At 37.2% G+C, this 12181-nt stretch overlaps 1 protein-coding gene across 1 annotated transcript in view; it reads left to right on the top strand.

Moving 5' to 3' along the window:
- The window catches only part of ADCY2 (adenylate cyclase 2), a 162331-nt gene that overhangs the window by 52357 nt on the left and 97793 nt on the right, over window positions 1-12181 (top strand). Inside the window, exon 3 of the mRNA XM_088526216.1 lies at window positions 3626-3787. Within this exon, the coding sequence (XP_088382342.1) occupies window positions 3626-3787 (162 nt within the window). The remainder of the gene's footprint in view (window positions 1-3625; window positions 3788-12181) is intronic.

Genomic DNA, 12181 nt, shown 5'->3' with positions numbered 1-12181 from the left:
CCACACGAAAAGAGAAAGACAAGAGTTCAATTTCTGGACGATTACTGTTTTCTGAGAGCAAGCTGGTTGCCCAGACTGCAACCCCCCTGCAGTATCTGCCATCCCAATCCAGATCAGTGACCTTTCAAACAGCAATGGCTATGTACCACCAAACTACTTCATCAGACCAGCTCTCTCCTGTATCACTTACAAGTATGGGTCAGGAACTGCAGTTGCCAGCATACCTCTGGTGATGCAGTGACAAAAAAATACCATGATTTAAAATATTCAGAATTAGGTTGTTCTAAAGAAGAACCTGCTTTGCTATCATTTACTGCCAAATCTTTCCAGTTTGTGTGAAGAGTACTATTCTTAGCTATGTTTTTTTGTTGTGCCTATGACAAGCGCAGGTGGTTGGAAGGAGTCATGATGGTCAGTGATATGCCACACCATGCTGTCAACATACCTATTAATGTCTATCTCTCTCAGAGAGATCACACGCTACAGTAATATAGCTACAGTAGTATTACAACAGTAAGATAGTAAATAATACAGTAATATACAGTATTATCACTACAGAAATATCGTAATATAACAACCCTTTCAGAAGGCTGAGAGTACTTACACAAAATCTGCAGAGAGAGTAGTCCATTGTATATCCATCTAAATAGCCACACAGGGCAGGTCATCATCCTTTAAATCGCTGTGGAAAAGTACTGCTGTATATTGATAAACTTCTGAACTGTGGGATAAGAGAAAGCCAGAGTAGCAAAAAACCACAACTTTGGCTAAGTTCTGACAGTCAAGAATAATGAATAAAAGTTATGAAGGGCCAGGATAAGTCTTGGTTGAAGCAGGATAGTCGGATTTTCCCTGTTAAGTGTTACACCAGCATTACCAAAAGCTAAATGCTACATCTCATGACTCCTACCACTTATGCACAAATCCTCCTGATCTCCAAGGTCCTCAAAAAACTTGCTAATCAAATTTCCTGAAGCAGTCCGAGTTCAGATCAGGTCAAAAAGGAATGTTTCAAGTAGGCAGTCATAATGATGACTCACCTCAGAGATTGCTCCCAACACAGTCTCAAAACAGCAACAAGCTTTGTGGTTATGGCATGCTTTGGTGGAACAGTCTGCTTTTAATAGTGTCCAAAATAGTGCACTGTAAAATAATATTGTGTTTGCTGACAGCTACATGCACACCAATGTAGACATGTGGTGACATGCACTAGTAATTCTTTGCAACAGGAGAGTGGAGTCCCTAAGAGCTCTGTCTTGGCATCAGCTCTTTTTAGTACTTACATTAGCACTGCTAATCCTTACAGAAGAGTCATGAAAAAGTTGAAGGATTGGTGTATGTTCTGCTGACTGTGACTATCTGAATCTTTCTACTTGACGAACCAATCTGCAAAGAAGATTTTGAATATCATGTTCTATGGTCCCAAATGAAACACAAAGACTTTGAAATATGTTGCATAGTCCCAGGTCATACCATTACCCACAGCTTACACCTCACTATCAGGATGAAGAGTAGAACTATTTTATTTCTGGATAGTGAAGATTATTCTTGAACCATAATGAAATTATCAACAAGGGTGTGATAAACCCAGCTCTCAATTCCTTGGGTTTAAGCAAGATCATTAGACCACTGGCAGAAATAGAGGAAAAGAGTGCTGACAATCTTCAGGATCTATTGATAGGAGCCATTTCTATTTGCATTTCTGATGAGAGTTTCTGTCCTAGCAATTCAAAGATGACTCATAGAGTCTGTATTAATTATCTGCTGATATTTGTTCAGAAAGGCTTTTCTTTTTCTTTCTGCTGTTTTCAAAGAAAAGGAATCAATCTGGGGTTTTCCTTATTACACTGATGGCCATTGGTGGGAGAAAAATAAAGCCCTGAAAGCATTCTTGTATTGTGAAAACCTAGGTGAACTTGGGGAGTATCTCTGAAAATGTTTGCTTTGGGAAGAAGGTAATTTATTAGAATCATATTTCCTTTATCTGTAACCTCTTTTACTTAGGACCTGCCGTGTGCCATTTTTCTGCTGATCTGAGATTTATCCCAGGTGTACAGTTGTGCTAATCACCCGCATTAAGCGTAGAAGGGGAAACTGAGGGTGCAAAGGTCTGAGAAACTTTCTCTATTCGTATGAAATTTGCACACGAGCCCCCACTACAAATCCTTTTATTTTGTCCTGTAGATAAGCATTCGGGTAACTGCATTCTATGTATTTTTAATCATATCCTCTTTTTTCTTTTCTTCTTTTAAAAAAGACAGTTTAAATTCTCTCTTGAATATTTTTATTCTTTTTAGATTTTTTTTTAATAACTGAAGTTTATTTTCAAGATCGGAGCAAATGGAATAGAATAAAATTATCAGTTAAAATAATCAGGAATGTAAACCAGAGATGAAAAAAATCCTTTGGTAATCTTCACCATGAAAAGCAGGATTTTGAATGGATTTTCAGCATCTTCTTGCCACATTTACAATGCTAGTTAAATGCATACTACTCTGTGCTGCAAACATATACACACCTACCCTTCTGAGTTGCACAGTTGTGCTCCAGCCACTTTTTGATGCCCATTAAATATCAAATGTTCATCTACAGGCAGATATAAGAGCTGACAGGTCACTTTGTTATTGAATGTTCTTTAAAATGGTTCCTGTCAAGTTCTGACTGTTTGGTGCAAACTAAATACATGGTGTCAAGAGGGGTCAAGACTCCCGAAAGCTTTTAAATGTAGTTGTGGAGTATTGGGCTTCTGCATTCACTTTGTCCAAGGAAGGTAGAGGGGTAACTCACAGAAGAGATGCTTGTTTACAGCAGTAGGACATATGGGGAGTTAGTATTGTACTGGCTGCCCAGTTGCCTGTTATTAGAGGCTTTGTAATATACCTAAATGCTTTACTTAGAAAATATGCAAGCCTCATTTTCTGGAAACCATCCAGTTCAACAAGAATGATTTTTTATTGTCCAGTCATAAAATTCTCATCAATATGTAAATGACTTCTGCCCCCTAGTCATTTAGAAAATGAAACTTTGAAGCAAAGAAGCTGTGCTTGCTTGAAGAGTTAGTGAGTCTTGGATGCATTTGAAATGCTTCCCATGGTACTAGGGTCTAGGATCCTTTCTCATGCCAGTCTCTAACTGGAAACGTGAAACTGAACTGAAGGAACTGGCTTTCAACGTAATCTGATGTTTCCTTAAATCATCTTTCTGCACTGGAATTCCTGTGAAAGAATATGTGAAATAATTATTTTGCAGTACAGCTAGCAATCGGAAATGGTTGATCCCAAATTACTTCTAATTGTAAACAGGTTGATTAAGAAAAAGTTTAAAAGATATTTTTGAAGTTTAATTTGAAAAGCTAAATAAATTGAAGGATTGTGAAGTTCTTTAACTGTGAAATATTATCTTGAAACTGTACTTATTAAATGAAATACAACACAGTTTTCCCAAAATCTTCTTAAATGAATTATTCCTAAATAACTTTACTGTAGTGGATAGTGGTTAACAGTAATATTCCTGTGAAAATCTGCTATGTAACTTTATTGACAGTTCAAAATTAATTGATACATTTTGAATGTTACACCAGAGTGAATTTGACACGCTTCTTTTTTTGTCTTGCTATTTTGTGCAGGTATCATTTTTCCAGTTCATTATTTTTGTGGTGTACACCATGCTGCCCTTCAACATGAGAGATGCTATAGTTGCCAGCGTCTTGACCTCTGCCTCTCATACCATCGTGCTGAGTGTGTGTCTATCAAGTACAGCTGTGGTAAAGGAGCACTTGGTCTGGCAGGTAGGTGTTCTGTGGGATCACGGGTTAATTGCACACTCAATCGCCCGGAGAATGACACCATAAGTACCTCAAATGTGCTTTGACATATAACTTGATCTTTGACTGCTTTGGGCTGACTGATGGAGATCTGGAAAGACTTCATGGCGTTTAGTAAACCTGGTGATATGGGCAGTCAACTTTAGGCTTGCAGTTCCTCTCTGGCCATTATACTAGAGGACATAATTTGAATTAATACTTAAAAATTGAAATATGAGGAGTTATTTTCCCTCACTGTTTTGCAGAAGATATTTTAAATGATGGAACATTACAGTATTTTTTGTTATGTTGTGAGGACCTTAGCCATCATTGATACAAACCTTTATTTTTAAGGAAGAATTTAGATTCTATTTCAAAAAGCAAATACATTTTCTGTATTATGGCAGTTTAGAGAAACAGAATGCTATTGCTTTTAGAAAATTCTTTTCATTTTTCACCAAACTCATGCAGATGTTCATCTATTTAATCCACTGATTATATATTTCATAGTAAATGTTTATATTTTTTGTAAACATGAGAGTAGAACAAGAAAGGAAGATATCGTGATATTTACTTACCTTTAAGATACTTGAGCGTTATTTTGAAAAATATTGTGCCTCAAAGGATATTGTCACAATTGCAGTGATTTTACAAAAATCATGCCTTATAAGATGGACTTCTAAAAGATACCTTTTATTTCCAGACTTGACTGCAGAACTGTGCTTTCTGGAATATTAAAATTAAAGTCTCATCAAAAAAAGATGCTGTCCTTCGTATACATTTTAAAATGGTTAAATAAATGACTTCGCTTTTCTTCTGATGATTTGGGTTACCCATGTGTCTGATGCTGACATTGATGAGTTTTGCAGGATGTTAAGTAAAGGCCATGCTCTTCTGTAGTCAATACAGTATTTGGCAGTGTTTGGTGCAGGCAGAGATAAAAATCCTCTGTTAAGATAAAGAATCCTTTTTCAATCTTCTAGTTCTAGGATCTAATTCCTTTTTGAACTAGGCATGTCTTTCAGAAGAAATAAATAATAAAAAATGATTTGAAAACTGTTAAGTATGAAGATATTCCACATAAATATGAAGATATTTTTCTTTTTTTTTTTTCCATGAGTATTGAATGCTAATGTTAAAATTTTGCCCCTTTTTTCTAGTAAGAATTTCTCTAGCCTATTCATCATTGGACCTTTGGAACTTGCTTTTTATGCAATAGACTGGCAGACCAAGTGTCATCACCTTTCTTTTGAAATTAGAGTATTGCTCGATAGTCTTATCATCAGTTTGCCTCATAAGCTTTTCCTCAATTTAAAAAAAAAGAGTACTTTTGTACTAGCTAAGTCTCTGAGAAAGTAAGTACTTTCATAGTTCTTTGAGTCTTTATCTGTGCTTCATCAGCACCTTTTCTGCAATATGGATGTTAGCATTAGGAAAAGATTCCAGTAGCAACTGAAGCTGTGTCATAAACTTTTCAGCCTTGATTTATAGGAAAATAACTGCCTATGCATAATTTTCAATTGACAGTTTTAATCCAAGGCTAGACACAAGGTCTAAAACCTCTGACTCTTCCCCATGTACCCACGTGGAGGTAATGCACTTCAGTTAATTTTCCGTCTGCTCCTGGTAGCAGTCCTACCTTGGTTAGAAGTCCTACAAAAAAGAACATCGTTCTAGCCATGTTTTTGGGGCATTTGACCCAGAAGAATTTAGTGTTTTAATATCACTTTTCAGGTATTGCTGGAATGAAAAGTATTTCCCTGCTGTAAAGAAAAGTATTTCCCTCCTGTAAACACATGCTGTTTCTCTCAGAGCCAGGACATATGCTAATCAAATGCTTGTGCTTTTCCTGCATTGTTATCAGCATCCCAACCATTCTGATCTCATCAAGGGCTGATACTATGATTACGTACTGATACTATGGTCTTAATTTGTTAAAAATAAGCTAAACTAAGTATTTATATTCTATGAGCTTTCATTTTTCCCTTGTAAGTAATAAATGGCGGTGGTGGGAATATTTTTGGTTTTGTCCTTTAAAAATGTTGGTTTTACTCTCTCAACAGGCAGTTTTACTCATTGTGTAATCTTTTTTATTTCCTATCTATGGATAAATGTTTTCCAAATTCTGGTTAGATAACTCCAAACTGTCATTCATTTTTTTTCTTTACATTACAGTTCCTTGTTTTTTTTCTGGATACTGTTGATTGTTCCTCAAAGCACTGTAAAGGTTGTCCATTTTAAAGGCAAAAAAATGTAACTATGACAGCATGCATTTCTTTTTTTGAGAGGGGGGATTGGATGTTGTTTCAGACTGCATATAGGAGTAGGCATCATGTTGGAATAACTTTTACATAATTATTCTCTAACTTTTGCTTCTTTGATCAGCTCCTTTCTATTAGCTCCTTTCTATTAGACTGGCTAAATTCTAAGATAAGTCTGTCCTACTGTACAAAACATATGCTAAATGAAAATTTTATTAATTGCCTAGGTGTTAAGTTTGAAAATCCCAAGACTATGTACTCCAGATCTTGTGCGCTGAACAACGGCTAGACTGAGGTCTCTAATCTTCCATTACTTTTTTCCTCTGTGCTAATGACAACTAAGGAGGAAGCTTCTGCCTTATTCTTACGTGATTTGCTGGTGTGTGCACCCTAGCTAGAACTCCAGATGATGCCTTGTCTGACTGCTGATTCATAGGTTTTCCAGTAATTTGTTTCCAAATTGATTTTTCAAACCATATGGTTATTGTTAAAATTTAGGCAGATAGTTTTGATAGAATAGTGCAGGTCTTGTCTTTGTCTACTTACAAGGCTGCTGTCAGGATGGTTGGATGTCAGGATCATGCCTGGATGATAAGGTGTTTCAAGCCCTGAGAGAGGTGGTAGCAGGTGGCTTGTGCTGAACCAGCATGTGCTGATTGACTGTTTGCCAAAGCTTACTGCTGCTTACAGAATTCCCCTTGCTTCCCCTGATCTGTGAATCATAATTCCATGATTTTTTTTTTGAGGGGGCCTCATGGGATGAAATATATTTTCTGAATGCTTAATATGTGTTTGCAATCTCTATCTAAATGAAATCAGTAAAATAACCTACCTATATGTAAACCTACCTATATGTAAATCACAAATATTTACATACATCTGTTTAGCATTGTTTAGAATTAATAGTGCTTCTTAAACTTTCATAGCTCATCAGATCCTAGAAGAAGGCATTATTGACAGCATTATATTGTGGGTTGGATTTTCAGACAGGCAACTCCAATCAGAAACCTGAAATTTAGATATTCTAATTAGCATGCAGCATATTGGCATATATGTTTTGTTTGTGTCACTGATTTAAAGTCTTCTGTTAACTGAATATTTTAAGTGGTAAAATCATATGCTTTACAGAATAGAGCAACATAGAAATAAAAAGCATCAATGTTGACTTACAGAAAAAAAACCTTACACCTGTAGGGCACAGAAATAGAGAAGAAAATAGTTTAGGCTGTTATCATGCACATCCAGTTTATAGGAAAAAATATGGAATAAGCAAATAGTGTCTTCAGATGCATTCATCATTATGTACATCTTCAGATGAAATAGCTATTCAGTGAAAGCACGTACAAATTTCAATGGTCTGAATGGCTAAAACCTATGAATGCTGTGGGTTGAGTTTACCCTATAGTATACTTCCAGCTAGAATGCCTCTTTTGAAGCAGATGGAGGACAGTTATTCATGAAGAAAATGCAGCTGAGATGATTTGGCTTTCTCCTGCACAGTTGCACAGAGTGAAATGCTGTTGCTGCTGCTGAAGCAGTGAAGAGCATTGATTGCTGCTGGAAGGAGGGAGCCTCGGTCCTTGTAGCAGCAGCTGCTGCTGTCCCTTCCCTCACCAGCCCTTTTCCCACTCCCTGTCATCACCCCACGCTGGCTCACGAGTTTGTGCAACTGCTGCAAAGTACTTTGGGCACCTTCTGCATACTAGAACCGTGAAGTCGGCATATCTTTATAATTGTACATTTCTTTACCTTTGGTTTTATACATAGATCTAGGACTGAACAGAATTTTCAGCAGTTACTTTTCTTTTTACTTACTTTTTAAAAATTGCTTCATGTCTCATGTCTCTTGAGTTTCTCATGTCTCATGAGTTTCATGTCTCTTTCAAGACAGTTTGAACAATCTTAAGCAGCTTGTGAAAAGCCCAGTTGCATGTGCAAGTGTAGATATGTAGGAGAATGCGTAATTTCGTTTCATTGTATACAAACATCAATAATGGAGCATGTGATCATTTTCCTAAAAATCTCATGTCATATAAAGAGAAGACCTGTGATGCCGAATAAGACAGAAAATTCATCAAAGACTTAGACTTGCAGTATCAAGTTACAGTGAGATCTTGTGGACAGAAGGCCTTCCAATTTTTCCAGAGCAACTTTTACCTGCGGAAAAAAAAAGTAGGAACACTGAAAATTAATAACAAATATCTCTCCTTTTAAAAATCACGGAAATATCTCCAGTTAGGTTTCAGCCTTAAGATAAGGCTTTAATGAAAGGGTCATATTGCCTTTTGAGTTCACTTCATTTAAGCTAATATTTGTATCATGAAAGATTTTCACCCTTGTTCATCACTCTTGTATTACTTTACCTTACATTTCTGGTCTTAAAAAATACAGTTTTATTCTAGCAGTTTTAATTTTCCTGTATATAAATATCTTGGATCAAGTCCTTTGGTATACTAATTAAATGAAAAAAATGTCTAATTTAGATTGCTCCGTGCTAAGGCTGCTGTACCTCCAATAATCTAAGACAATTAAATTATTGGAAATTCCAGTAATTCTGAACTTGGACAAAAAATGTGCTGATCTTTCTAAAACGGCAATGCTCAAGCAGCAGGAAAGGTCTCAGCATAGCGAATAACTTATTCAAGTGGAGTTACATTCCATAACTTTCTAAGAAGCATATTGACTTACATAGCTTACTAGTGAAAAGTTACACCTACGTGCATTCAAAATTTGGTAATACTGTCCCTCCAGGTAATTTTTCTAGTGTAAACAGTCTTTAATTATGTCAACTAAGTTGATATTAGCTTTTCCATTTTTCTTCCATTTTACAGATCTTGTCTAGCCCTTCAGTTACATATTATGTTTATGATTTGGTATTCTCAGACTTTTTTTTTAATTATTATTTTTTCTTCCTATTGGAGTTGGAGCATAAAATTCAGAGTAAGATCTTCATCAGTAACATGATGGCTTCTCATTGTGTGTGCTCATATGGTTCTTATCTATCCCTCCACATTATTTTCAAAACCAGGGTAGTAGAAAAATGTCTCATGCTGTCAACATTGCCCCATCCTGACAGCCATTTTTAGTCCAATATGAAATAAGAAGGCTCATGAGCACAAACACATCTCATGCCATGAAGACACCTTTGTAAGTCACAACTCGGTTGGCATGCCAGTCTCCCTGAATACCGGCTTCCTGAAGTTGTAGGGGTTTGGGCCTCCATCTCTTGAGAGACATCTGGAATGGGATATGGACTTGTAATTGATCTACCGATCTACCCTAATCCTCTGATAATAAGTTGGTGATTAGTCAGGGGAATTCTGCATCTATTGTGTGCTAAGAATTCATGCTTCTGAGATTTCTTGGCAATACTCATGAAAGCTCTTGCATAGACCTCCCTTCCCTCAAACTACTTTTTACCTCCTAGTAGTCTTCTCTTTCTGTGTAGTGCTGACTACTGAGCTACTTGGCTTTTCACTGGATTGTCAACAGCAGCCTCCATGCACTGCTGTTGTAGCCACTGTAGTAACATATAATGAAATCAGTTCATGCTCCAGAAAACCAAGCCGGTGCCAAAAACAAATAGGGTGAAACAAACTAATGCTGTGTAGGTTTATTCTTAGAAGCTGCAGCTATGCTCCTGATAGAGCAACAACTCTTCTCTGACTCTGAAGCTGGCGGCACAATACAGCTCATATTTATAGATGTTTAAGCTAAATTCCACTACTTCTCTTTTCCAAGAACAGGCTGGCCAACTCTTAGCTGTCTTTTGGGAATAATTCCCCTCCTCCGTACCAAGACCATGACACTTAGCCCAGCTCCCTTTGTCTCCGAATATACTATAGCAGAGTTAATGCATAAGCTTCTACATTTGCTTAGCAGTTGATTTATAGTTATTATCATCTAAACAACATGAGACTCTAGAAGATTTAACTGCAGAACAAAGACAAGCTGAAACATGGTATATACAGTAAAGGTGGTCTATACAATAGTTAAGGCCTTAACATGGCAAGCAATGCTTGAGCAAAGTCAGCCCAAATGATCCTAGAAAATGTTTGGACTTAGTGCTGCTGAGGGAGGTGAATCCTCACCAGTCTGAGCTGGAGGAAATTTCTTCCTTGGCTCCTGAGCAGGAAGGATCTGTTCCATTGATCCTATAGGGCTTTGAGGCATGCAAAACACTGGCCATGCTGCCATTCTTCCTCCAGATATTGCCTATCACTGCTTCTTCAATTAAGCTTGAAAAGAAGGTAGAGTTTCATCTGATGAGTTTTAAACAGTGGAAGATAATTTCACCCAGTCCCCGTTCAGGTGACCAGCTCAAACTGTAAGGCGTGAGATTTAGATTTCTTTAACACAGGAACACTGTTGTCTTTCAGAAGCCAAAATTGACTTTTTTTTTTTTTTTTCTAAAGAGATAAAAAAGGAAGATGCTTTTGTTTAAAAGATTTCTAAAGTCTGCCTTTGAATAAATCTTTCTTATCATGAATTCTGTCTCACTTTTTATGGTCCGAAGCTCAGCGACAGCTCCATCACAGCAAGATTTGTTTAGGCTGACTGTGGCAGACTTTGGTGTTTTTTTGTGCTATAATTACTTGCCATGCTTTGTCACAACAATGGCGAAGATGAGATCAGGCCCAAATAATTTGCAGACAAGAAGAGAGTATGAGTTCTGATCAGCACTTACTCAATAGACGGTTCTACTGAAGTTATTAAGATTATTCAAGGAATTAGCATTATCTTGTGTGGGAAGTCTTCACAACGCAACTGCAAATGAGATGTGCAATTATCTTGGTTCCTGTATATGCAGATGGTGAAGCAGTTTCAGCTTCTGGTGGAAGTCCTATGGAGGTTTTGCAGACAGTCTCCAAACACTGTTGCAGACTTTTACATGCAGACATACATGCGTTCGTCCTGTTTGAGCAGGACATTCCAAATGCTTATACAGTGGTTCGCCTGTGGCAAGAAACCTCAATAAAATTTGGCCTGTTGGAAGGACTACCCAGAGTGACAACAGTAATTGGGATTGTCTGCATGGTGCAGTCGACAGAGAGGCCAGGGGGCAATAATAGATGAAGAAATGGTGTGACACCTAGAGAGGCTCTTGCTGTTGAGTGGTATCCTGCAAACTTCGCAGGGCAGCAAAGTGGTGGCATTTCAGCTAAGCTTTCTGGTGCCGATGTACTAGGTAGCTCTACTCATTTATCATGTTTAATTAATTTCATTACATTCAATCCTCTCAGGTTGGTTAAGACCCTTAAGGATTCTATTTGTTCTTGTTTTTGTTTTCTTTTTTAATAAAATAAACAAAGGAAAGCATTTTGAAAGAATTAGAAGAGGACAAATGGTAGTAGTATTAAAAAAGGAAACAAAAAAAAAAAAGTGAGGAAGAAGCAGTTTGTAAATTATCCATGCAAAAACAATGACAAAAGTGTGAATGCTAATAAGCAAGAGAGGTGGGATACTGAAAAGATAGATTATAAGGGACATTTGATAATGCTTGTTTGCCTGCATTATTTGCTCTAAAGTTCTACTTTGCTTGCTGTTAAGCCTTCAGTGGTGACACCTTCTATTCTGCTAACCAGCAGCTTTGACAGTGAATGTTTTCCTGGGGGTTTTGAGTAACTTTCTCATTTTGGTTCAGTTTATTGATGCTGCACCGGTGACCTCTGAAGGCAGATACGATTCCCTATCTACTGTTGCTGGTACTGACCTTGTCACTTCAGAGTTGTACATGCTAGACACATTGTCCCTTTAATCATTTTCCAGTTATTTTCTCCCTGCTGCTTCATTTCAGCTTCTATTGAGCTGTATTAGCTAAAAATGTGCCTGGGTCAAATCCCAGCATATTTATAAATAGAGTTGACCTGCCCAGGACGATGGGAGGACAGGCAGCAATCTGCACTAATTTCTTTGTAAACATATTCCAAATCCTCATGTTGACAGTTCTGGACTTTGTCAATAACTTTTAATCTCTTGTTTGTTTAGGTCATAAAATAAATATCCCAGTGGCAAACCGTGGGCCTAAATGACGGTAGATCCCTGGTCATAGGGTTCTGGCACTTTCTTTCTTCTGAAATGGGGAAACAACGATTAATTAGCACGAGGGACATTCACC

The sequence above is a fragment of the Tinamus guttatus genome, unplaced genomic scaffold, assembly GCF_059628265.1.
Source record: "Tinamus guttatus ecotype Peru unplaced genomic scaffold, ASM5962826v1 Tinamus_guttatus_pri_ptg000025l, whole genome shotgun sequence".
NCBI lineage: Eukaryota > Metazoa > Chordata > Aves > Tinamiformes > Tinamidae > Tinamus > Tinamus guttatus.
The sequence above is the reverse complement of the archived record's forward strand: the minus strand, read 5'-3'. Positions and strand labels throughout refer to the sequence as shown.